General features: G+C 55.9%; 1 protein-coding gene across 1 annotated transcript in view; it reads right to left on the bottom strand.

Annotated features, from left to right (window-relative positions):
* The window catches only part of reln (reelin), a 29,168-nt gene that overhangs the window by 4,184 nt on the left and 1,362 nt on the right, over nucleotides 1-23,622 (bottom strand). Inside the window, 47 exon segments of the mRNA XM_062460836.1 lie at nucleotides 426-524; nucleotides 792-989; nucleotides 1,253-1,472; nucleotides 1,587-1,744; nucleotides 2,224-2,385; nucleotides 2,536-2,609; nucleotides 2,705-2,880; nucleotides 3,022-3,264; nucleotides 3,384-3,490; nucleotides 3,650-3,825; nucleotides 3,981-4,158; nucleotides 4,244-4,458; nucleotides 4,603-4,757; nucleotides 5,141-5,394; nucleotides 5,580-5,773; nucleotides 6,025-6,202; nucleotides 6,340-6,480; nucleotides 6,646-6,814; nucleotides 7,109-7,358; nucleotides 7,610-7,868; nucleotides 8,089-8,239; nucleotides 8,501-8,563; nucleotides 8,566-8,598; nucleotides 8,601-8,724; nucleotides 9,394-9,464; nucleotides 9,467-9,620; nucleotides 9,750-9,855; nucleotides 10,318-10,486; nucleotides 10,881-11,063; nucleotides 11,175-11,259; nucleotides 11,450-11,627; nucleotides 11,722-11,862; nucleotides 14,347-14,629; nucleotides 15,408-15,602; nucleotides 15,983-16,141; nucleotides 16,529-16,605; nucleotides 16,911-17,133; nucleotides 17,362-17,519; nucleotides 17,822-18,057; nucleotides 18,344-18,550; nucleotides 19,072-19,243; nucleotides 19,541-19,746; nucleotides 19,867-20,053; nucleotides 20,137-20,274; nucleotides 21,091-21,203; nucleotides 22,206-22,398; nucleotides 22,924-23,160. Coding sequence (XP_062316820.1) covers nucleotides 426-524; nucleotides 792-989; nucleotides 1,253-1,472; nucleotides 1,587-1,744; nucleotides 2,224-2,385; nucleotides 2,536-2,609; nucleotides 2,705-2,880; nucleotides 3,022-3,264; nucleotides 3,384-3,490; nucleotides 3,650-3,825; nucleotides 3,981-4,158; nucleotides 4,244-4,458; nucleotides 4,603-4,757; nucleotides 5,141-5,394; nucleotides 5,580-5,773; nucleotides 6,025-6,202; nucleotides 6,340-6,480; nucleotides 6,646-6,814; nucleotides 7,109-7,358; nucleotides 7,610-7,868; nucleotides 8,089-8,239; nucleotides 8,501-8,563; nucleotides 8,566-8,598; nucleotides 8,601-8,724; nucleotides 9,394-9,464; nucleotides 9,467-9,620; nucleotides 9,750-9,855; nucleotides 10,318-10,486; nucleotides 10,881-11,063; nucleotides 11,175-11,259; nucleotides 11,450-11,627; nucleotides 11,722-11,862; nucleotides 14,347-14,629; nucleotides 15,408-15,602; nucleotides 15,983-16,141; nucleotides 16,529-16,605; nucleotides 16,911-17,133; nucleotides 17,362-17,519; nucleotides 17,822-18,057; nucleotides 18,344-18,550; nucleotides 19,072-19,243; nucleotides 19,541-19,746; nucleotides 19,867-20,053; nucleotides 20,137-20,274; nucleotides 21,091-21,203; nucleotides 22,206-22,398; nucleotides 22,924-23,160 — 7,848 coding nt within the window.

Genomic DNA, 23,622 nt, shown 5'->3' with positions numbered 1-23,622 from the left:
ATCTAAGAGCAACAGAGTGAGGACATTTACATTTAGTCATTTAGCAGACGCTCTTGTCTAGAGCGACTTACAGTAAGTACAGGGACATTCCCCCCGAGGCAAGTAGGGTGAAGTGCCTTGCCCAAGGACACAACGTCATTTTGCACAGCCAGGAATCGAACTGGCAACCTTATGATTACTGGCCCGATTCCCTAACCGCTCAGCCACCTGACAGGACATAGCTCAGTGTGACTGCAAATCCAAGAGGTTTCACATCTAATTCCTAAACCTGATTGGGGTGTGTACACTTTAGGTGTGTGTGTGTCAGTTTGGAGAGAGATAGGGGGTCAGGTTGGAGGCGAGCGAGGCAGGACTGAGGTTCTGCGGGGAAAGAGAGGGGGTTAGGGTCTGGGGGTTCAGGGGGCGACTGGAGATTGGGTACTCACAGAACTACTTCCACGTGGTCGAGCGCCCACTGGTCGTGCCCCGCCCCGTCGTGACGAGGCTGCCACCATCGTAGCTCCACCCCTTTGACCCTCGCCTCGCTGAAGGGACACCAGAGGTCAGGATGTCACGATGGGTCTCTTGAGAATGTGTGTGTAGCATTGTGTTGAATGGTTACAGACCTGTGTGTGTGTGTGTGCACGTATGTGTGTCTGTATGTGTGTGTGGATGTCTATGTGGTGTGGAGACCGATGTTTGCATGTGTGTGTATATATACAATATAGTATATACTGTATGCCTGTATGTGTATAGACCTACGTGTGTGTGTTTGAGACTGCATGTGAGTGCTGTGTGTGTGTGTGACTCACAGCGGGATGTTGTAGGAGACTCTCTGGGCCTTGATGAAGTCTTTGGGCTGGTGCTGGGCGATCACATGCCAGCTGACCCCGTTGTTGACGCTGTACTGGAGCAGCACGGCGCGGTCCAGGGTGTTGGCCTGGTCCAGAGCTACGTTACAGCTGTCTGTCTGAGACACACTCCCGATCTGCAGCACAAACATGATCTTGCTGTGGACGCAGGAGGAGGGGGGCGGGGAGGAAGGAGAGAAAGTGATTGTCCTGTAACTTGAAGGTCTAACTTCCACCAGAACTGCATTTTCCCATGACTGAAAACGTAATAAATGAAGAAAAAATATATTCTACAGACAAGTATTTCAAAGCTCTCCTTCTGGACAACCCAGTCGACTACTGAAACACCTGCTGCTGTATCTTTCTGAAACGATCCTACTGAAACGTTGCGCTGTGGTATCTATGGCTGGTTGCCGTGTTACCTGGCTCTGGTGAGATCCAGAGGCTTGGTGACAGCCTGCCTCATCTTGCAGCCGTTGAAGTACAGCGAGTCTCCGTGCGCGTGGGGCGACAGCTGACCGCAGCCGCTGCCCACGCCGCCTCCCTGGACCAGACGCCAGCTCTCCTCAGACACGCTGCCAGACTCAAAGTTGTCCTTCACGAAGCTGGGCAAGTCGCTGTTGGACATGGAGCAGTCGTCCCCTTGAAGAAGGAGGGAAGAGGGGGAGACAGAGGAGGAGAGGAGAGAGGAGCGTCAGAATGAACTAGTACACACACACACACACACGTGTCACTTCCACTAGGGGCCTGTCCTACCTTGGTGGCCCTCGTCACAGATGCAGACCGCTCCGCTGGTGCAGTAACCGTGGCCGCTGCACAGGCCAGGACACGCCTCCCCGATGTACACGTGGTCCACGCCCCAGCTGTGCCGCTCACCGCTGCCCTCCTTCTGGATCCAGCGGAACTGCGTGGCTCTGGGATAGAAAGGGTCCGAACATGAACTGCGTGGCTCTGGGATAGAAAGGGTCCGAACATGACATGAAGCGTCCAACAGTGGAGGAGGACACCACGAGACAGCGGCTTAAACTGGACATTATAATAACTGTGCCACACATTCATCAGATGTACTCTTACTTTTACTGAATAAAGTTTTTAGTTTATTATCCAAATTCCTTATCTTTATACCTTTTTTGTCATTTAGCAGACGCTCTTATCCAGAGGGACTTACAGTAAGTACAGGGACATTCCCCCCGAGGCAAGTAGGGTGAGGGCCTTGCCCAAAGACACAACGTCATTTGGCACGGCCAGGAATCGAACCGGTAACCCTCGGATTAATAGCCCGATTCCCTAACCGCTCAGCCATCTGACCCCCTTAATTAGTCATATATAAAATAACAAAATGACTCAGTTAACTGTATGTTCCAGTTGTGTATGTGCGAGACAGCCAGCCTACCCAGAGGACACGTGGTCGGGAAGCTGCACGGTGACTCGGGTCCAGCTGGAGCTGTTCACCGGGCTGTAGATGGTCGACTCATGGAACTGGAAGGGGGAGCAGCCCACGTTGTTGACGGAGGTCGGGAGGCACTCGGACTGTACCAACTGCCACGAGTCAGACCTTAGGGGGGAGAGATTAAAGGGAGAGATCGAGAGAGAGAGATAAAGGGAGAGAGAGGGTAAAAGTAGGTTGTTATGTGTCAGTAAAGGTATGTTATTTTTGGACTAATGTGAACCACAGAGAGGCTGGCTGACTCATCAGTGTCCTCACCTGGCATCCTTCCTGTACTGCAGCAGGACAGAATGATGGTCATCGCAGGTGTCTGCCTCACAGCCCACCACAATCTACACCAGAGACCAGGAGTTAGCGTACGTTAGCATTCAGCATGTCGCTTAGCATCTTTCTTAGCATTTTGCTTAGCATGTAGCCTTCCTTGTACCTTGAACTGTAGGATGTAGCCAGGCTGCACGATGAGCTCGCGCGTGGCCAGGATGTTGTGGGTCTTGTCCTGGTTCTTGTTTGGCCAGTACAGGTGGAAAGAAGGGTTCCCACAGAACCCTGCGGTCCTCACAGCGTTGGGGTAGAAACTCCAGCTCTCCTCGTGAGACACACCCTCTACAGAAGAGAGAGAGAAGCAAAGAGAGAGAAAAACTGAACAAAATAAAATTTGAAAAACTGCAAGAAATGTATATTCCGTTTTCACATGTCTGTTTAGTGTTGAGGTACAATACGCGCAAAAAGACAAAGGCCACAGACCATCATCGAAGGTGTCCAGAAGGGTGGAAGGGTTGATGTCCGACCCGCCCACCAGGATGTTGTCGATGGCCCACTGAGCGCGCTCCAGACTCGGGGAGGCCAGGCCTGAGGACATGGTGAAGGGTTGCCACCAGCGCAGGCGCGTGGCGTTGGACAGCGCCCCCTCTGGCAGCACAATGTAGTCTCTCCTCACAGACACGTACTTCAGATAGTCCATCTCGTGGAGCAGCATCCAGGACACCCCTGGGGGGAGGGAAGCCGGCGAGAGAGACGAGGAAGAACGTGAGGCCGAATGGAAACAAAAGCAAGCGCCTCTCTCTGTGTACCCGTAAAGTTACGGCCATGTTTGGTTGCCATGGTACCTCCGTCAGTGGAGTAGTCGAGCAGCACGCCCTCTTTCCGACAGGTCGGACGATGGCACATGGTCATGTTATCCTCACTGCCTATCCTGGCCCAGTACTCCACAAACCTGCTCACACAGACAGGTTCACAATCAACACATCAATACTACCTTACAACTGCCCCATAGACATCAAAAAACAGTGCTTTGAATTATTTTTCCCCAAAAACAGTTGGGACAGTTCTACCAGAAGACAGTAGCTGTAGCTAAGGCATAGAGATTCCTCACTTGGCTCCCCGGAGGTCCAGGTCCACGGTGACGGCCTGCCTGCCGTCCGCTCCCCCGAAGTACAGCGCTGTCCCCTCTACCAGCACCCCGCAGTCTGTGCAGGGACGCCCCCCTTCCAGGACCTGCCACTGGGGGCCTGCCGCCCCCTCCCAGTCGAAACGCTCCTTCAGAGAGGCCTGTGGGGAGGGGGTGTGTGTGAGGGTGTAAGTGGGGGAGTCAGCCTTCCAACCCATGAGCGTGTGTGAACTAGGGTGTGTGACCAGAGTGTGTGTGAGGGTGTGTGAAAGTGTGTGACTAGAGTGTGTGTGAGGGTGTGGTTTACGTCCGGTACCTTGAGGGCTGTGCTGGCGTAGCAGTTGGGTCCGGTGAAGCCAGGGTCACAGAGGCAGCGCTGGTCCAGACAGTCCCCATGCCCTCCACACTGTCCGGCACACGCCGGCCCGATGTACAAGTTCTCCACTGCCCACTGGATGTCCGAGTGCTGCTGGTAGAAGCGGAACCTCACCGCCCTGAAGGGAACAGGGAACGAGGAGGGAATGAGTGCAGGACAGCACCTGGGAAGCTGGGTTGGTGAGGGCAGGGCAGGGCACTCACGTGTCTGCCAGGCTGTCGGGCAGGGGGTACACGGCCCTCTTCCAGCCTCCGGCAGGGAAGAAGACCGAGGGCTGGGACACCTGGCCCCCGCAGCGGGGGTCGGCGGGCAGGCACTGGGGCACCAAGTACTTCCAGGTCACTCCAAAGTCCACCGAGTACTGGACGTGCACCTGGTGATCCGCATGGTGCTCTGGAGCGCTGCAGCCCACCGCTATCTGTACAGACACACACACACACACACACACTCACACACTCAGGCACAACGCACGCTTCCTCCGTGTATGTTTTACTCAAACACCTTTGTTTCTATCGACCCGTGTTACTGTGGATTGTGTTTGGCGTTTGGGGTGGAGGGTTACCTTGAACTGCATGACCCAGCCGCGGTCCGGCACGATGTCGTGTGTGACCGCGTACACCTCCCGGCCGTCCACGCTGCCGCACACCATCACGCCGTCCGGAGAGCTGCAGAACCGCTGGACCGAACAGTCCTCGGAGAACAACCAGTGGTCACTCACTAAGAGGGAGGGAGAGAGACATAGGAGAAGAGAGAGAGAGAGAGAGAGAGAGAGAGAGAGAGAGAGAGAGAGAGAGAGAGAGAGAGAGAGAGAGAGAGAGAGAGAGAGAGAGAGAGAGAGAGAGAGAGAGAGAGAGAGAGAGAGAGAGAGAGAGAGAGAGAGAGAGAGAGAGAGAGAGAGAGAGAGAGAGAGAGAGAGAGAGAGAGAGAGATGGAGTGGGGGAGAGAGTTGTATTGTTTACTATATATTATGTTACTATCAACATTTACGTCTTCAATATATTTCACGTAAACAATGATGACTTGACCACCATAAAACTGTCCTAAACCCATCCACCCAGCCCACTGACCCACACCCATCCACCCAGCCCACTGACCCACACCTATGGGGGAGTCCTCCAGCTCGCTGACGAGCCCTGTTCTGCCCGTGGTGGTCCCGTCAGCGGGCGCTCTCTCGTGGTTGGGCAGCGCCACCCCTCCGAAGGTGTCGGAGATCTGCGCCCGCGGGTCAGAGCCGGCGATCAGCACGTTGTCCAGGGCCCAGTCGCTGTGGTCCGCCCCCTCGTGCTGGGGCTGCCACCAGCGCACGCGCACCCCCTCCTGACGGGCAGCAGGGGGCAGCAGCACGTTGACAAACCTGAGAAGAGACACACGGGAGCAGAGAGCAAGAAAACATCCACTTTAGAGTTGTATCCATTTAGCAGGACGCTTTTATCCACAGCGCCTTACGAATAGCAGTCGAGCAAAAGTTTGTTGCATCGCATAGCTTAAGAACTGTAAAAGAAAGGCCTTGTGTGTGTGTGTGCTGACAGGAACCCCCACCCTGGCTTGGTGTAGAGGTCGTAGAAGATCTCCGTCAGCAGGATCCAGTTGATCCCTCCGTTCAGACTGAACTCCAGTAGCACGCCCTGGTTACGGTTGCTAGGGGGGATCATGCAGCCGTACATGAAGTAGAACTGGACGAACTCGGCGTTGGTCAGGTTCAGGTCCACAGTCACCAGTTGCCGGCTGCAGCTCTGCGCGCGCACACACACACACACACACCGTGGCGAACAGGAGGGGGAAAACATGAGAGAGATCAGTGGATGGATCAATGGCAATCAGGCAGATGGAAGGAGGAATGGACTGATAGTTGAATGGATAAATCATTAGACAGATGAATGGACAGGCGAATGGATAGATGGATGACTGAAAGGAGAGATGAGCGGAGAGAGGGATGGCTGATAACAGGATAACCAGACAGATGACTGGATGGAGAGATGCGTACCCCGCTGAAGTGCAGCGCCGCCCCCGAGGCCACAGCCCCACACACAGTGCTCAGCTTGGCCCCGGTCACCAGGTGCCAGTGGCTGAGGGAGGGGGACCTGCTGAAGCTGTCCTTCAGCTGGGAGGGCAGGGGCACCACAGGCTCGTCACAGTACTCCCCGCCCCACTCCGGGTCACACCTGGGGGGGGTTGGGAGGTTACAGTGTGGAGAAACTTAGCATAGCCACTACATTTCCTGGAAGCATTTCATGAATGCTGCGAATGACAGTGTTAAGTGTGTGTGTGTGCGTGTGCGTGCGCGCGCGTGTGTACTCACACGCAGGTGCTCTGCTGGCAGCGTCCGTGTCCAGAGCACATGTCGGGGCAGCCGTCCCCGATGTAGAGGTTGTCCAGAGCCCAGGTCTGCTGCTTGTCAAACGGAGCCTTCTGGAACCAGCGGAACCTGGTGGCCGGGGACCTGACACACACACACACACACACACACACACACACACACAAGATTAGGGCATGAACCACCGTCATACATGTGAATCTATATACTCTATGCATGCCTGCGTGTGTGTGTGTGCATATATACTGTATGTGTGCTTGAGTGTGTGTGTGTGTTGCAGGAAGTACTGACCTGGCGTAACTGGGGATGGGCAGGGTGACCCGCCCCCACTTGTTGAAGGTGTCAGCCACCAGCAGCTTCTGCAGGGTGTAGGAGGAGCAGTCTGGACTGGTGGGCAGGCAGTCTCTCACCACCGGCTGCCAAGTCAGACCCAGATCCAGAGAGTACTCCAGCTCTATGGCTGTGTTAGGGCACACGCACACACACACACACACACACGAAAAGTTAGAAACTACCAGTGTAGATCAGTAAAAGTAATCAATAATGATAAATGATCAATAGAAGTGTTTTCCCATCCTGTCACCTTGACTTAACCCACACATGAACCCTAACCCCCACCCTAACCCATGCATGAACCCTAACCCCCAACCTAACCCATGCATGAACCCTAACCCCCACCCTAACCCATGCATGAACCCTAACCCCCACCCTAATCCTAACCCACACCCCCACCCCCTGGGCTAGCTCTGCTCACAGTAGCAGGAGTTGGTGACGGAGCAGGAGGCTGAGAAGTCGAACTGGATGAAGGCGTCCTGGCCCAGGCTGATGTCGGTGGTGACGGCGTAGCGCGTGTTGGACTTCTCGATGAAGGCAAAGGCGGGGCCGTCGGAGCCGCACACAGGCATGCGTGTGCCCCCGGGGTGGAGCAGCCAGGAACGGCCGTCCATGGAGGAGAAGTCGTCCTCCAGAGGCCCCCAGCCACTGGCACTGCCCCCCACCACCACCTGGGAGGAGGAGGAGGGGGAGGAGGAGGGGGAGGAGAGGGGTGAGGGAGGAGGATGGAGGGAGCAGAGAGGGAGGGGATCAGGTTCATGTGCATTACAGTGAGCATGTCAGGTGCTCCAGTAGCTAATCCAACATGGAGGCCAACTCAAGACCACCTAAAAAATGGCGCGGGGTGGGCGGTACGAGTTCAAAGGTGGGACCCTGCCACGCCCCCTGGACCCAGCCACGCCCCCTGGACCTCAGGCCTCACCTGGTCGATGACCCAGGGGCTGTAGAAGTGACCGTTCTCCGAGGGCTGCCACCAGCGCAGGCGCGTGGAGCTTGTGCGCGCCCTCAGGGGGATCTCCAGGGCAACCAGACGGGCCTGGTTGCTGCTGTTGCTGAACAGGAAGTCCTGCAGCAGGCCCCAGGTCAGTCCGCCGTCCACGGAGAACTGGAGGAGCACGGGCTGGGAGCGAGGGTCTGGAGACGCCTTCCCACAGCCCAGACGCAGGAAGAACTGGACGAACCTGCACACACACACACACACACACACACACACACACACACACACACACACACACACACACACACAGACAGCACAGACTAGTTGAAAACTAACCTTACCAACAGAAAAGTGCATACTTTTCAATAGTGAGACTTAATGAAGCACGTGTGTGTGTGTGTGTGTATGCATATGTGGTCTATATGTGTGTATGCTTGTATGTGTGCGTGTGTGTGTCCGGGTACCTGGCGTTGGACAGGTCCATGTCGCTGGTGACCAGCATGCGTAGGCCGTCCTCGCTGAAGAACAGGTGGTTTCCACTGGACATGATGCCACACTTCCTGGATGGTTTCCCTCCGCTCAGCAGCTTGAAGCGCTCTCCGTCCACTGCTCCTCCTGCACACACACACACACACACACACACACACACACACACGCGCTCACACACACACACACACACACACAAGCCAAACACACACACACACGCAAAATACGCATACCAAACACACACACACAAATTGTAGTGGTCATTGACATGTCCCTCCATTCTCCCTTCACAGAACATCCCATTAAACAACAGTCTTTAGGTGGGGAACAGACTCATGGTGTCACACATACTCCATCTGGGTTTGTGTGGGCATCTGAATGTTGCGGTACCTTCGAAGTCCTCCTTGAGGAAGTCTGGGTTGGGGATGTCTGGCAGGGAGCAGTCTGGGCCTGAGTAGCCCGGGTCACACACACAGTGGGTGCCCCCCACACACGCCCCGTGCCCGTTGCACATGTCCTGGCACTGAGGGCCGATGTAAACGTTGTCCAGGGCCCAGGTAGGGGGGGAGGAGCCACTGGAGTAGAAACCCTGGTACCAGCGGAACCTCACGGACCTGGAGAGAGAAGGGAGGAGGGAGAGAGAGGTGAGAGAGAGAGGTGAGAGAGAGGGAGAGGTGAGAGAGAGGTGAGAGAGAGAGAGAGGTGAGAGAGAGGGAGAGAGAGGGAGAGGTGAGAGAGAGGTGAGAGAGAGAGAGAGGTGAGAGAGAGGTGAGAGAGAGAGGTGAGAGAGAGGGAGAGAGAGGGGTGAGAGACAGGGAGAGAGAGGGAGAGAGGTGAGAGAGAGAGAGAGGTGAGAGAGAGGTGAGAGACAGGGAGAGAGAGGGACAGAGAGGGAGAGAGAGGTGAGAGAGAGAGAGAGGTGAGAGAGAGGTGAGAGACAGGGAGAGAGAGGGAGAGAGGTGAGAGAGAGAGAGAGGTGAGAGAGAGGTGAGAGACAGGGAGAGAGAGGGAGAGAGGTGAGAGAGAGAGAGAGGTGAGAGAGAGGTGAGAGACAGGGAGAGAGAGGGAGAGAGAGGGAGAGAGAGGTGAGAGAGAGAGAGAGAGGTGAGAGAGAGGTGAGACACAGGGAGAGAGAGGGAGAGAGAGGTGAGAGGGAAAGAGAGAGAGAGAGAGAGGTGAGAGAGAGGGAGAGAGAGAACGGGGGGGGGGGGGTATAAGGAGTGAGGGAGATAGAGACAGACGGAGGAGGGAAAGAAGGATGGAGATGGTCTCGTGCTCCTCACCCGCAGAGCCGCAGCTTTCCAAAGTGGACGACCTCTCTCCTCCAGCCCTGGGTGGTGCCGGGGTAGTACACGCTGGCAGGGTGGAGCTCTGTGGAGCAGAGGGACGAGGGCTGGGGCCCGCCCGAGCACAGTGGGACCAGGAGGTGCCAGGTGGCCCCGAAGTCTCGCGAGAACTCCAGCCTCACCGGGTTGGCGGAGGAGCTGTCCGCCGTGCAGCCCACGTTGATCTGGGTGTCATGGAAACACGATAAACATCCCCTGAACGAGCTTTCTCCACAGCTTTGCGTCCTAATGTTCCTCCGACGTTCTACTGTGACTAAACCTGCCCCGGCGGATCCTTCCGGCTTCCTCCGTACCTCAAACTGGATGATGGTGTTCTCGTTGACGTCAATGTCCCTGGTGGTGATGGAATGTTCCCCCGGCTCGCTGGAGACAAACACCATGGCAGACTCGTCCTCCTCCCTGAAACAGGACAGGAACGCGCCGGCGTCACAAACAAACGTACTCTATCCTCTATGAATCCCTGTCATGTCTCATTCCATGGTAGATACGGAACTAATGACACAGCTGACGTTTGCTTGTTTCACTGACCATCATACACACATTTGCCAACAGGTTAGGTTTGTGGAAGGTCTCAACCCATTGATTGGTTGTGATTGCACGGACACAAGTCCACTATGTTCATTTATAATATTTTTTTATCCCATGGAAAAGAGCTGAAATAAGAAGTAACATTTCTGACAGGTAAAAGATCGGAGATCTCTAAGGTAAGTATTAGGGTAAGTATTCAGGTAAGTATTCAGGTAAGTATGGTCCACCTATACTTTGATAAAGGTTAAGGGTTAAGGGTTACAGTAAGATTATGGTTAGGCTTAGGGAAAGGTTAAGGTTCAAGTGAAGGGTGAGGGTTGACTGAGCACTCACAGGCCACTCTTCTGGTAGGGGCAGTAGAGGCCTGTGTTCCCTCCAGGGTAGAAGAGCCAGTTCCCCTCCTGCGGGCCTCCTTCGAAACTGTCCGACACCACCGGAGGGTTGTGGAGGGAGCTGCCGTCGATGATGAGGTCATCGATCACCCAGACCTCCTCCTTCTTACCTGCACACACACAGCGCCAGAGGTCGTCTCATGAGTGTGGGAGTGTACACGTCTGTGTGTGTGCATGTGTGACGGGGGTCAGGTGGCTGAGTGGTTAGGGAGTCGGGCTATTAATCAGAAGGTTGTTGGTTCGATTCCCGGCCGTGCTAAATGACGTTGTGTCCTTGGGAAAGTCACTTCACCCTACTTGCCTCGGGGGGAATGTCCCTGTACTTACTGTAAGTCGCTCTGGATAAGAGCGTCTGCTAAATGACTAAATGTAAAAGTTCAGGTGCTCGTATGAGAGAAAATACACTGTTTGATTTTGTAGGTGTGCGTGCATGTTAGTGAGTGTCTGTGCACATGTGTGTGTACATGTGAGGAAATGTGTCTTTGTGTGTGTGTGTGTTCTCACCGCTGTTGTAGGGCTGCCAGAGGCGGAAGCGGGTGGCGTTGGTCTGGGCGCTGGCGGGCAGCGCCAGGTGGAGGAACAGGGTGTCGGTGGACGTGGGGAAGTAGAACTCATCCAGCAGCAGCCAGCTGATGCCCCCGTTCACAGAGTACTGGAGGAGAACCGAGTGGGAGCGCTCTGGGACGCCTGGGAACACACACACACACACACACACACACACACACACACACACACACACTGTTAATCCACCATCTAGGAGACCAGAGACAGCAGAGATGGAGGGAGAGTGAGACCCACCCTTAGTGATGAACTTGAAGGAGAACTGGATGTAGAGAGTGCTGGTGCAGTCCAGATCTCTAGAGACCAGTAAACGCAGACCATCCTACAAACCACACACACACACACACACACAGAATGCAGAGGGACCAAGATCAAATAGTGGGAAATAATCACACAAACAATTTCTTTCTTTCTTTTTTTCTCAAGTGTCATAATACATAATAGGGGGAGAGAGAGAGAGCGAGCGAGAGGGTCTGGGTCATGTGATCCCCTGCAGGGGGGGGGGTTCTCACCCCTTTGAAGATGAGGGCGGTGCCAGACTTCAGGGGCTCCCCGCTCAGGGTGCCCCGCTCCGCCCCGTACACCTCGGGCCACTGCTCCGCACGCAGGTTCTCGTTGAAGTCGTCTCTCAGGATGGAGGGCAGGGGCTCCAGGGGCACGCAGTGCGCCCCTCCGTAACCACGGTCACACCTGAGAGAGGGGGGGCGGGGGGGGGGGGGGGGTTAAGGTGATCGTTTCAGGCAGATCTAAATGTTGAAGGGATTTGTGTGTGTGCGTAACTTACACACAGTGTCCGTTGTCACAGAGCCCGTGTCCAGAGCACATCCAGGGACACCCAGGTGCCAGCAGCACGTTGTCCAGAGCCCAGCCCTCTGCTCCGGGGGTGAAGTGGGTCTGGATCCAGCGGAACCTGGTTCTGGGAGAACTGGTGGAAAGATACAAAGCGTGTCTACAAGGTGTTTTAGACTGGGTTTACCTGAGCCAGCACACACAACAAACACACACACAGGCATTCACACATTCAAACACACACACATATTTACATTTAGCAGACTCTCTTATCCACAGTAAGTACCGGGACATTCCCCCGAGACAAGTAGGGTGAAGTACCTTGCCCAAGGACACAACGTCATTTTGAATGTCCACGGAATCGAACCGGCAACCTTCTGATTAACAGCCCCCCCCCCCACACACACCCACAGCCCCCCCCCCACACACACAGCCCCCCCCCCACATACACACACCCACAGCCCCCCCCCCCACACACACACACCCACAGCCCCCCCCCCCACACACACACAGCCCCCCCCCACACACACCCACAGCCCCCCCCCCACACACACCCACAGCCCCCCCCCCCCACACACACACACAGCCCCCCCCCCCACACACACACACACCCACAGCCCCCCCCCACACACCCACAGCCCCCCCCCCCCACACCCACAGCCCCCCCCACACACCCACAGCCTCCCCCCAAAAAAACCCACAGCCCCCCCCCCACACACACCCACAGCCCCACCCCCCCACACACCCACAGCCCCCCCCCACACACACACAGCCCCCCCCCCACACACACACAGCCCCCCCCCACACACACACACAGCCCCCCCCCCACACACACACACACACAGCCCCCCACCCCCACACACACACAGCCCCCCACCCCCACACACACACAGCCCCCCACCCCCACACACACACAGCCCCCCACCCCCACACACACACAGCCCCCCCCCACACACACACAGCCCCCCCCCACACACACACAGCCCCCCCACCACACACACACAGCCCCCCCACCACACACACACAGCCCCCACACACACACACACACACACAGCCCCCCCCCACACACACACACACAGCCCCCCCCCCCACACACACACACCCACAGCCCCCCCCCCACACACACACAGCCCCCCCCCACACACACCCACAGCCCCCCCCCCACACACACCCACAGCCCCCCCCCCCCCACACACACACACAGCCCCCCCCCCACACACACACACACCCACAGCCCCCCCCCCACAGCCCCCCCCCACACACCCACAGCCCCCCCCCCCCACACCCACAGCCCCCCCCACACACCCACAGCCTCCCCCCCAAAAAAACCCACAGCCCCCCCCCCCACACACACCCACAGCCCCACCCCCCCACACACCCACAGCCCCCCCCCACACACACACAGCCCCCCCCCCACACACACACAGCCCCCCCCCACACACACACACAGCCCCCCCCCCACACACACACACACACAGCCCCCCACCCCCACACACACACAGCCCCCCACCCCCACACACACACAGCCCCCCACCCCCACACACACACAGCCCCCCACCCCCACACACACACAGCCCCCCCCCACACACACACAGCCCCCCCCCACACACACACAGCCCCCCCACCACACACACACAGCCCCCACACACACACACACACACACAGCCCCCCCCCACACACACACACACAGCCCCCCCCCCCACACACACACACCCACAGCCCCCCCCCCCACACACACACAGCCCCCCCCCACACACACCCACAGCCCCCCCCCCACACACACCCACAGCCCCCCCCCCCCACACACACACACAGCCCCCCCCCCACACACACACACACCCACAGCCCCCCCCCACAGCCCCCCCCCACACACCCACAGCCCCCCCCCCCACACCCACAGCCCCCCCCACACACCCACAGCCTCCCCCCCAAAAAAACCCACAGCCCCCCCCCCCCACACACACCCACAGCCCCACCCCCCCACACACCCACAGCCCCCCCCCACACACACACAGCCCCCCCCCCACACACACACAGCCCCCCCCCACACACACACACAGCCCCCCCCCCACACACACACACACACAGCCCCCCACCCCCACACACACACAGCCCCCCACCCCCACACACACACAGCCCCCCACCCCCACACACACACAGCCCCCCACCCCCACACACACACAGCCCCCCCCCACACACACACAGCCCCCCCCCACACACACACAGCCCCCCCACCACACACACACAGCCCCCACACACACACACACACACACAGCCCCCCCCCACACACACACACACAGCCCCCCCCCACACACACACACGCACAGCCCCCCCCCACACACACACACACACAGCCCCCCCCACACACACACACACACACACACACAGCCCCCCCCCCCCACACACACACAGCCCCCCCCACAGCCCCCCCCCCACACACACACACACAGCCCCCCCCCACAGCCCCCCCCCCCACACACACACAGCCCCCCCCCACAGCCCCCCCCCCACACACACACAGCCCCCCCCACAGCCCCCCCCCCCACACACACACACAGCCCCCCCCCACACACACACAGCCCCCCCCCCCACACACAGCCCCCCCCCCCCCCACACGTACTTGGCAGCGCTGGGCAGGTAGACGGTGACCCTCCTCCAGGTCTTGTACTGGGTGGACATGTAGATGGAGTTCTGCGTGTAGCCGGCACAGCCGACGGCGGGCGGCACACACTCAGGCGTGAGCAGCGTCCAGCGGCGCCCGCAGTCGCTGGAGAACTCCAGACGCACGCCGTGGGCCAGCGTGGCCGACTGCAGGGCCTTGCTGCACCCCATGCTCAGGTCAAACTGCAGGAAGGACGAGCCGGACACCTCGAAGTCCCAGCTCTCTGCGTAGCGGGGCTTCTCTGTGGGGGGGGGAGGTGAGGGAGAGGGGGAGGAGGAGGGGAGAGATAACATGGTGAAGATGAAGAATGGTGTCTGGTTGCAGGCTTCATGTACATGTGTACATGTACATGAAGATGTGTGTATGCATCCAATATGAAAACAGTGTTATGGGCAGGTTATGCATCTTCTGGCTTTTGAACGATACATTCCCTGACCATGTGATGACATTACAGCGAATAAAAAAACTACAGCACGCAAAGTCAATAGGAGCACAGAAGTGCTCGAAAGACCCCATAAATAATGTGTGCGGGTGTACGCCCCCGCGCGCGTGTGTGTGGAGAGCGAGTGGGGGGATATAATAGCTACCATTGATTCATGTGTGTGGATATTCCACCCCATAGGGGAACACACACATCATGTGGCTACACCACACATTAATGCTCATGGAGTCGTTGCCAAATGACTGTTGGAGGGCTGTGGCTTAATGGACCAACCCAGAATGTCATTTGATATTTGCACAAAGGACATCCACTCCAAACAACACACGCTCATAAATAACTACTGGGATGTTAAATCACGTTTGGAGGAATTCATTATTCATGAGATGTGGGTGTCGAGGAAAAGGGCTGATTCACTTTCAGCCTGGGTTACTTACTGATGTGTTGAGGTGCAGTGTGTGTGTGTGTGTGTGTGCAGTACTATGCGCGTCTGTGAATGTGAGAGAGTGAGTGAGTCTGTGAGTGTGTGTGCATATAGTGTGTATGTATACGCGTGTGTAAGTGTGTGTGTCTGTCGTACTGTCGATGGCCTCAGAGTTGAAGGTCAGGGCCGTGTCCAGGGACAGGCAGTCCACGGTCACCTCGCCCCCCTGCACGCGGTACCAGTTGTGTCTGAGAGGGGAGCTGCCGTCAAACTTGTCATGGAAGCCCGTCCTGGAGCTGTCGTTCATGCCGATCAGTACGTCGTCCAGGGCCCACTGGGCCGAGTGTTTACCTTGGGGGGGGGGGACGCAGAGAAACATTACAGGCCTCATCTAAGCGTGCTGTTATCATAACACAACCAACTGAGAAGCCTTGATTCTGCTAGATGTGTGTCTTTGTATGTGAGTGTAATAAAACTGTCTGTTCTGTATGTGAGTGTGATAAGTGTGTGTGTGTGTGTGTACGTATGTAAATATGTGTGTGTGTACCAGTGTGGGTATTGAATGTCTGTATGTGTGTGTGTGTGTGTGTGTGTGTGTATGTGAATATGTGTGTGTGTACCAGTGTGGGTATTGAATGTCTGTATGTGTGTGTGTGTGTGTGTATGTGTGTGTGTGTGTGTGTGTGTGTATGTGTGTGTGTGTGTGTGTGTGTGTGTCACCACCCCCTCACCCTGCTGCGGCTGCCACCAGCGGAACACGGTGTAGGGGGTCTTGACGTGGGGCGGCAGCTCGATGGTGACAACCTGAGGCTCCAGGAAGGAGCCAAAGTCCAGCTCCCTCAGGAACTGCCACTGCACGCCGTTATTGGTGGAGAACTGGACCAGCACCCCTGGGAGACACGGGGGAGAGGAGGACAGGATGAGAGGGCAGGCAGCAGCGCAGCCCTGGGATAGAGGGGTCGGTCTACTGACTCAGCTGCACATGAGACTGGAGGAGGACAGAACATGGATCTCTATAGCGTTGGATGGACTACAACACCTTAAACGCTGGTTAAACGTGTACAGAAGATTAAAAAAAAACTGAGAGGGAGAGAAGGAGTGAGAGGGAGGGAGAGAAAGAGAGAGAGGGAGAAAGAGAGAGAGACAGCAAGGGAGTCAGACGGCAGAGAAAGTGTGACATGCTGGAGTTCAAAATCCACATTTCCTGCTGCAGTGTCAGTGAGCCTCCACAGGGAGGCAGCAGAGAGCTTGGACGAGGCCGAGGACGGCATGGTCACCTTCGTTCCGGGAGCGAGGCCGGGCGCAGGTGGGACCCAGGCTCTTGCTGCCGATGCGGATGTAGAACTGGACCAGCCTGGAGACGGGAGACACAGGAGAGAAACAGGATTGTTTTCACTCACGGCGTCACGCTTCATTTACATTACATTTAGTCATTTAGCAGACGCTCTTATCCAGAGCGACTTACAGTAAGTACAGGGACATTCCCCCCCGAGGAAAGTAGGGTGAAGTGCCTTGCCAATGGACACAACGTCATTTTGCACGGCCAGGAATCGAACTGGCAACCTTCAGATTACTAGCCCGATTCCCTAACCGCTCAGCCACCTGACTCCCGCTTCAGACGTCTCACGGTGGGGGGGGGCGCGGGTGTGGAACACTGACCTGGTGTTGGTGGTGTCGAGGGGGACGGTGCGGGCCTCCCTGCTCCCTGGGCTGCTGAAGTAGAGGGCCTTGCCCTCGCTGATGGTGCCGCAGCCCCCGACCCCGCTGACCCCGCTGACCCCCACCCCGCTCAGGCTCTGCCACAGCGGGCTCAGCTTGCCATCGAAGCCCTCCGTCAGCTCTGTGGGAGTGGCCGTCGCCGGCACGCAGCTGTCCTGCTCCACTGCGGAACACACACACGCGTGAGCACACACACACACACGCACACACAGATAACAGACAAGTTGTTTGAACATTCTCAATGCGATAGAACGTTCACTAATCTCCCCTTCTCTTTCATTTAGCTTTTATCTTCCTCCTTCTGCTCCCCTCACCTTGTGTTTGTAAGTGTGTGTGGGTGTGTATTTGTGTGTGAACCTGTGCGTGTGTCTGTGCGTGTGTGTGTGTGTACCTGTGTAGCCCATGTCACAGAAGCAGACTCCAGAGATGCAGTCTCCATGTCCTCCACAGTGGTTGGGGCAGGGCTCTGAGATGTACACCCCGTCCAGGGCGAAGGCCGGGGCGTCGCGGTACACGCTGCTCTCCTGGTACCAGCGGAACCGCGTCTTACTGAGGGAGGGCAAGACACGGAGGTCAAAGGTTATTCAAGGAATTAAACCCTATCTGACTCCGGGTAAGCATATCCTTGCATTTCAAAACACGTGCAATACGTGGAGAAACACATTCACAGTTGCAACTAATTGGATGATTAATTACAATTATACATAATGTATATATATATATATATATATAGCCAGGTCATATATATATATAAATAAACCTCCTTTGAGCTCAACCTACTCTCACAAATCAGACTGTGTGAATAAACCCAAATGAAAAGTGTGTGAAGTCTGAGCGGCCCGCCAGCTCACCTGGCGGCCACGCTGCGCGGTATCACCACGGTGACCCTGGTCCACTGCTCATAGTCTCCGGTGTGGTAGAGGGTGGGGCCCCTGAGCTCCCGCCCGCTGCCCTCGCAGCCCCCCCGGCCCGGGGACCCGGGGTAGCAGCCCTCCCGCACCAGGGCCCAGGAGCGGCCCGCGTCATGGGAGAACTGCAGCATGACCGGGGCTGCCCCGCTGAACTGGGCCTCGCAGCCGATGTTGAGCTGGAGGGGGAAGCCATGAGAGGGGAAGAGGGAGAATCAGTGAGAGCAGGGAAAATAAACTCAACGGATTAAGGAGTTAAGTCGGAGTTTGGGGATGTTAGTATCCAGCACCGCAAGGTAACAGTGATGCCTACATTCCAAATGTCCTTAACACAACTTTCCAATACAGGTTACATGAATAAACATAAGGTATCGGATGAGTTGAACGAGTGGTCAGTTCCTCCATCTCTAAAGCGTCAGCAGCGGTTGGAGTGTGTCCTTCTCCCCGGTGTTGCGGCGTCGCTACCTTGAACTGCAGGGTGTAGCCGGTGCGGAGCGCCAGGTCTCTGGTCACCGCCACCCGGTCCCCGTCGGAGCGTCCGAACACCATGGCGGAGGGCGTGGGGGCGCAGAAGCTGTTGTTGCTCTCGCGGTCCATGCCCTCGTTCCCCAGCATGAGCCACACGCTCATCTGGTTCAGGGGGTAGTCGAACGCCGGCTTCTCGTAGAAGTTCTGCGCGTGGGAGGGGGAGAACGTCTGGTTACAGTTGGAACAGGAGGTGGAACAGGAGGTGGAACACCTGCCAATGTGTTGTTGATTTAGCACCAGGAGGGTTCCTTTTACACCTTGAGTGTTCACATAGGTCCCCTCTCATCATCAGGAACACACTGGTGTTAAATCAACACATTTTCTGAAAACAGTCTACCTCAATTACAGGTGACTAGTCTTCCTCAAGACCAAAGTTAGCAGTTATGCGTCTATCATTATGGGATGGCTTTGCCCTGGGCTCTTAGCTGTGAGAATCTCCAGACTCTGACCTGGGGGAGGGTGGGGTTAGCTCTGACCTGGGGGAGGGTGGGGTTAGCTCTGACCTGGGGGAGGGTGGGGTTAGCTCTGACCTGGGGGAGGGTGGGGTTAGCTCTGAGCTGGGGGAGGGTGGGGTTAGCTCTGAGCTGGGGGAGGGTGGGGTTAGCTCTGAGCTGGGGGAGGGTGGGGTTAGCTCTGACCTGGGGGAGGGTGGGGTTAGCTCTGACCTGGGGGAGGGTGGGGTTAGCCATGGGGATGATGTGCTTCTCCCGCTCTGACAGGATGATGACGTCGTCGATGGCCCACTGGTCGTAGCCCTCGCCCGAGTGGAGGGGCTGCCACCAGCGGAAGCGTGTGGACGGAGTCTTGGAGGCCAGCGGGAGCTCGTAGTGGACAAACCTGAGGGGGGGAGGCAGAACTCAGAACTGTATTCAGAAGGACAGGCAAGAAGAGTGTGCCTGTGTCTCAGTGTGTGAGATTGTGGTGTGTGTGTGTGTGGGGGGGGTCTCCAGGGTGGATGGCAGGTAACACTAGTTACCCCCTCTTTCCTGTAGTTCAGGTGCTGGATTTCACCCTTCCTTGCTCCCCCTCTCTTTTCTCCCTTAACCCCCCTTTCATGGTTCAGACTGGGCTGGTTCCTGTGAAGGTGTGGGGGTGTGGTGGTGTGGGGGTGTGGTGGTGTGGTGGTGGCCTCACCGGGGCTTCGTGAAATCAGTGAAGTACATCTCGGCGATGAGGCCCCAGCTGATGCCGCCGTCGTTGCTGTACTGGAGCAGCACGCCCTCCTCCCTGCTGTCGGCATGGTTACACTCCGCCCAGTCCCCACCCACTCGCAGGTAGAACTGCACAAACTCCGCCCACTCTGTGTCCAGGTCCCAGCTCACGAGCTGTCTCAGTCCAGCCTGGTGTACACACACACGTACATAAGTACACAGAAGCATCATGCACACACACACTAATGACTCCAATGTGTTTGTATGATGTTATATGTTATTTCCAGTGTCATGATGTTGTAGTCGTACCTTGCTGAAGTACAGAGAGGACCCGGATGAGACCACCCCACAGCCCATGTCAGGGGTCACCACCTCTCCACCTATCACTTCCTGCCATGCGGCCAGCAGTGCATCCTGGGACTCAAAGTCCGACAGGACGCTGGAGGACAGAGGGGAGGAGGGCAGGCAGTCTGTTCCAGAGAAACCCTCGTCACACCTGAGAAAAAGAAAGAGATGGTATGTTGAGGGTGTGTGTATACGTGTGTGTGTGTATATATGTGTGTGTGTGTGATTACCGACCTGCAGTGTCCGTGGTCACACCAGCCGTGTCCGTGACACATGTGGGGACACTGCTGTCCTATGTAGATGTCATCCAGAGCCCACTCATCCTGCTCGCCATAGTAGTTCTGGATCCACCGGAATCTGGTGGCACTGGACCTGGACACACACACACACACACACACACACACACACACACACACACACACACACGAGAATGTAAATGCCAGACAGAGAACAAAGGAATTCGAAGAGGTTACTTGGATGGAAATAGGAGAGATTACTGCATGCCTGACCCAGATCAATATTTGATCATCACATTTTATGCTTTATACTCTGCCTGATATGAGATCAATGATTCATACACATCGTGCCCTGGTGAGGATCATTCAGTGCTCCATCATCTAGAACCTAGTGTGTGTGTGCATGCTCATGTGTGTTTTAGTGCATGCCGTCGCATGTGGGGCTCCTGATGGATGATGCGGCCCAGACAGTCAAGTATATGGTGCTGTGTGTGTGTGTGTGTGTGTGGGTGTGTGTGTGTGTGTGTGTTGGGGGAGGACACTGCTCCAGTGACGTGCATCGACCCCCAGCTGCACCTGATCATGCAGGCCTGGTCTGGAATCCTCCATCTCCATTACAGTCCTGCCCCCCCCCCTGCCCCCCCCCCTGCCCCCCCCTGCCCCCCCCCCCCTGCCCCCCGTGATGGAGGAGGATGAGACCAGGACACCTTTACTTAGGAGCCTGTGGGCAGAGCAGGGGCCGGAGGTCACAGTGTCCTTGGGGAGCGGGGGGGGCGGTGGCTGGGAAGATTGACTATTTGAGTGTGTGTGTGATCGCATAATTCCTGTTCATATGAACACATGCTTGATTTTTTACAAAGAATGTGTGTGTGATTGTGTGTGTATATGATTTTGTATTTATACATTCTGTGTGTATGTGTGTGTGTATACAATGTGTGTGTGTGTTCCTCACCATGTCTTGTGGGGCAGAGGCAGGGTGATGCGTCTCCAGTCTCTGAACTCAGACGGGTGGAAGACGCTCGGCGCGGTGAACTCAGAGCAGCTTGGCATGCCGGGCAGACAGGCCTGGGATGGGCAGAACACAGGTCAAAGGTCACACAGCGGCACGCAACACACAGAGACTCACTATGACCATGCCCCCCCCCCACGCATCCAGACAGGCCGTTCTGCTCCACCACATGCAGTGTAGTCAACTGAAGTGACTGACATGGTGATGGATCCATCATAGGAATGTGATTTGTACACTGCAAATTGTTCTGCTTGCCAAGATTTAAAATCTTAGTTCTGGAAATATAATATTTATTATCTTGTTTCAAAAATGATTTACTAGTTTCTATCTTTTAATTTGTGGTATATTCTTAAGCCTACTTATTTCTAGACTGGAACCAACTTATTTTAAGATATCTTGTTGAGTAAAATTATCTGTCCATGCAGCAAGATAATTTCACTAGTATTAAGTCATTTTCTCTTCAAATTTAGTGTTAATTTCTTGTATTTTAGCAGACCTTTTTTGCAGTGTAAACAGGGGGAGTTGAACCACTGTAAGCAGGTGGGTATCTGCTGTGAATCTACCGCACGTGTTGGAGCCAGGATCCAACAATGTGGTTGTGGTGCTTGGGGAAGACTCATTAAGTCTTATTCAGTTCCAAAGATGATAAAAAATCATTGGGTTACTTGACAACTTGGAATATTTATGGTCCCGTTGGAAGCATGGAAAATCTTTGTTGAATCATTAGATGATAATCTGCCTGCTGATTCAACTATTCATGTGTTTTGATGATAAGAAGTAATTGCAGTAATTTTTCCAACCGCAGGAGACCAAGTGACACATTTAAAGACTCATTATTTAGACATTATAACTGATGCTATATAATAATAATAATAATGGAAAGATCAATATTCATGTTCATAAATAAATGATGTATTTCATTGCTATTATCCAGGGTGACTTACAGAGCTTTCCCCAACTCATAACCAATGACACTACAAACTCCTGTTGAAAAGGGCAGTCCATTTCAGAAACCTAATTATTCAAAAATAACTCAATTTCCCATCACCCCCCCTTACCTCCTTGACCAGATGCCAGGTGAGCCCGTGATTGGTGGAGAACTCCAGCCGAACCTGCGTGTCAATGTTGGGGGAGGGCTCTCGTCCGCAGCCCATGACCAATGAGAACTGGAGGCTGTAGGACGCTCCGATCTGCATGGACTGGGTCTCCACGTAGCGCAGGCTAGATCCTGGGCTGGGCTCCCCAGAGAAGCTGCAACACAGGGGGGAGACTTCAGGTAGCACCTCACCCTGACTGGGTGAAACTGCAGGTCCACAGACACCGATGATGCAGCAACATACAGAGAGAAGACCTATGCTATGCACCTGTCGGGTCATTTAACCAACCTTTTTCATGTTAGTGTTTCAAGTTTAACGAGGACAGGCACACTGGAATTCTGTGGCCCTGGTCCTTTTGTCAGTTTCCTAGTGGCCTATCTAAACCTGGAGTAAATCATCTAAACCAGTGGTTCTCATTCCTGGTCCTCAAGGACCCCCTGTCCTGCATGTTTGAGATGTTTTCCTGCTCCAACACACCTGATTCAAATAAATGTCTCGTTATCTAGCTCTGTAGAAGCCTGGTAACGAACATGCATTTGAATCAGGTGTGTTGGAGCCAAGAAACATCTAAAACATGCAGGACAGGGGGTCCCTGAGAACCACTGATCTTAACCTATAACCAATCAGTCCTCCCCCTCCAGTGTGTGAGCGGTGTTGGGTTGAGGCTGTGTGAGGGTACCTGAGGGTCCAGTCGTGCTGGCAGTAGGGCTGCACGTGGCCCAAGTAGAAGCCCAGACTCTGGGTGACGTCCAGAACGTTGCTGAAGTCCAGGCTGATGGTGTTGAACAGGACGGAGGTCATGGTGATCTCGTCCAGCGCCCACACGTCCAGCCCCCGCCCCGAGTGGTACGGCTGCCACCAGCGGAACTGAACCCCAAACTTACGGGCTCCAGGGGGGAGCTCAACAGACACGATCCTGGGAGAGAACACAGGAGGGGAGGAGGAATGGAAAGGTAGAGGCATGGAGAGGAGATGTACAGGGATGGAGAGAGGGGACGGGATGGGTGGAGGGAGGGAGAGGGATGGAGAGGAGAGGTGGAGGGATGGAGAGAGAGGGAGAGAGAGAGAGAGAGAGAGAGAGAGAGAGAGGAGGGAGGGGAGGGAGGGAGGGAGGGAGAGGGGGAGGGAGGGAGGGAGGGAGGGAGAGGGAGGGAGGGAGGGAGGGAGGGAGAGGGAGGGAGGGATGAGTGGAGAGAGAGAGGGAGGGATGGATGAGTGGAGAGAGGGAGGGAGGGAGGACAGAGAAGGAGTGTGATGTGTTATCACTGACTCAGGTGTCTGGGTTCTGACTCAGGTGTCTGGGTTCTGACTCAGGCTAGGAATGCTGCTCCAGGGCTCACACAGTCACAGGCTGCATGCACTCAGTGGCCTCTCGTCA

Source organism: Osmerus eperlanus, chromosome 5 (assembly GCF_963692335.1).
Source record: "Osmerus eperlanus chromosome 5, fOsmEpe2.1, whole genome shotgun sequence".
Taxonomy (NCBI): Eukaryota; Metazoa; Chordata; class Actinopteri; order Osmeriformes; family Osmeridae; genus Osmerus; species Osmerus eperlanus.
The sequence above is the reverse complement of the archived record's forward strand: the minus strand, read 5'-3'. Positions and strand labels throughout refer to the sequence as shown.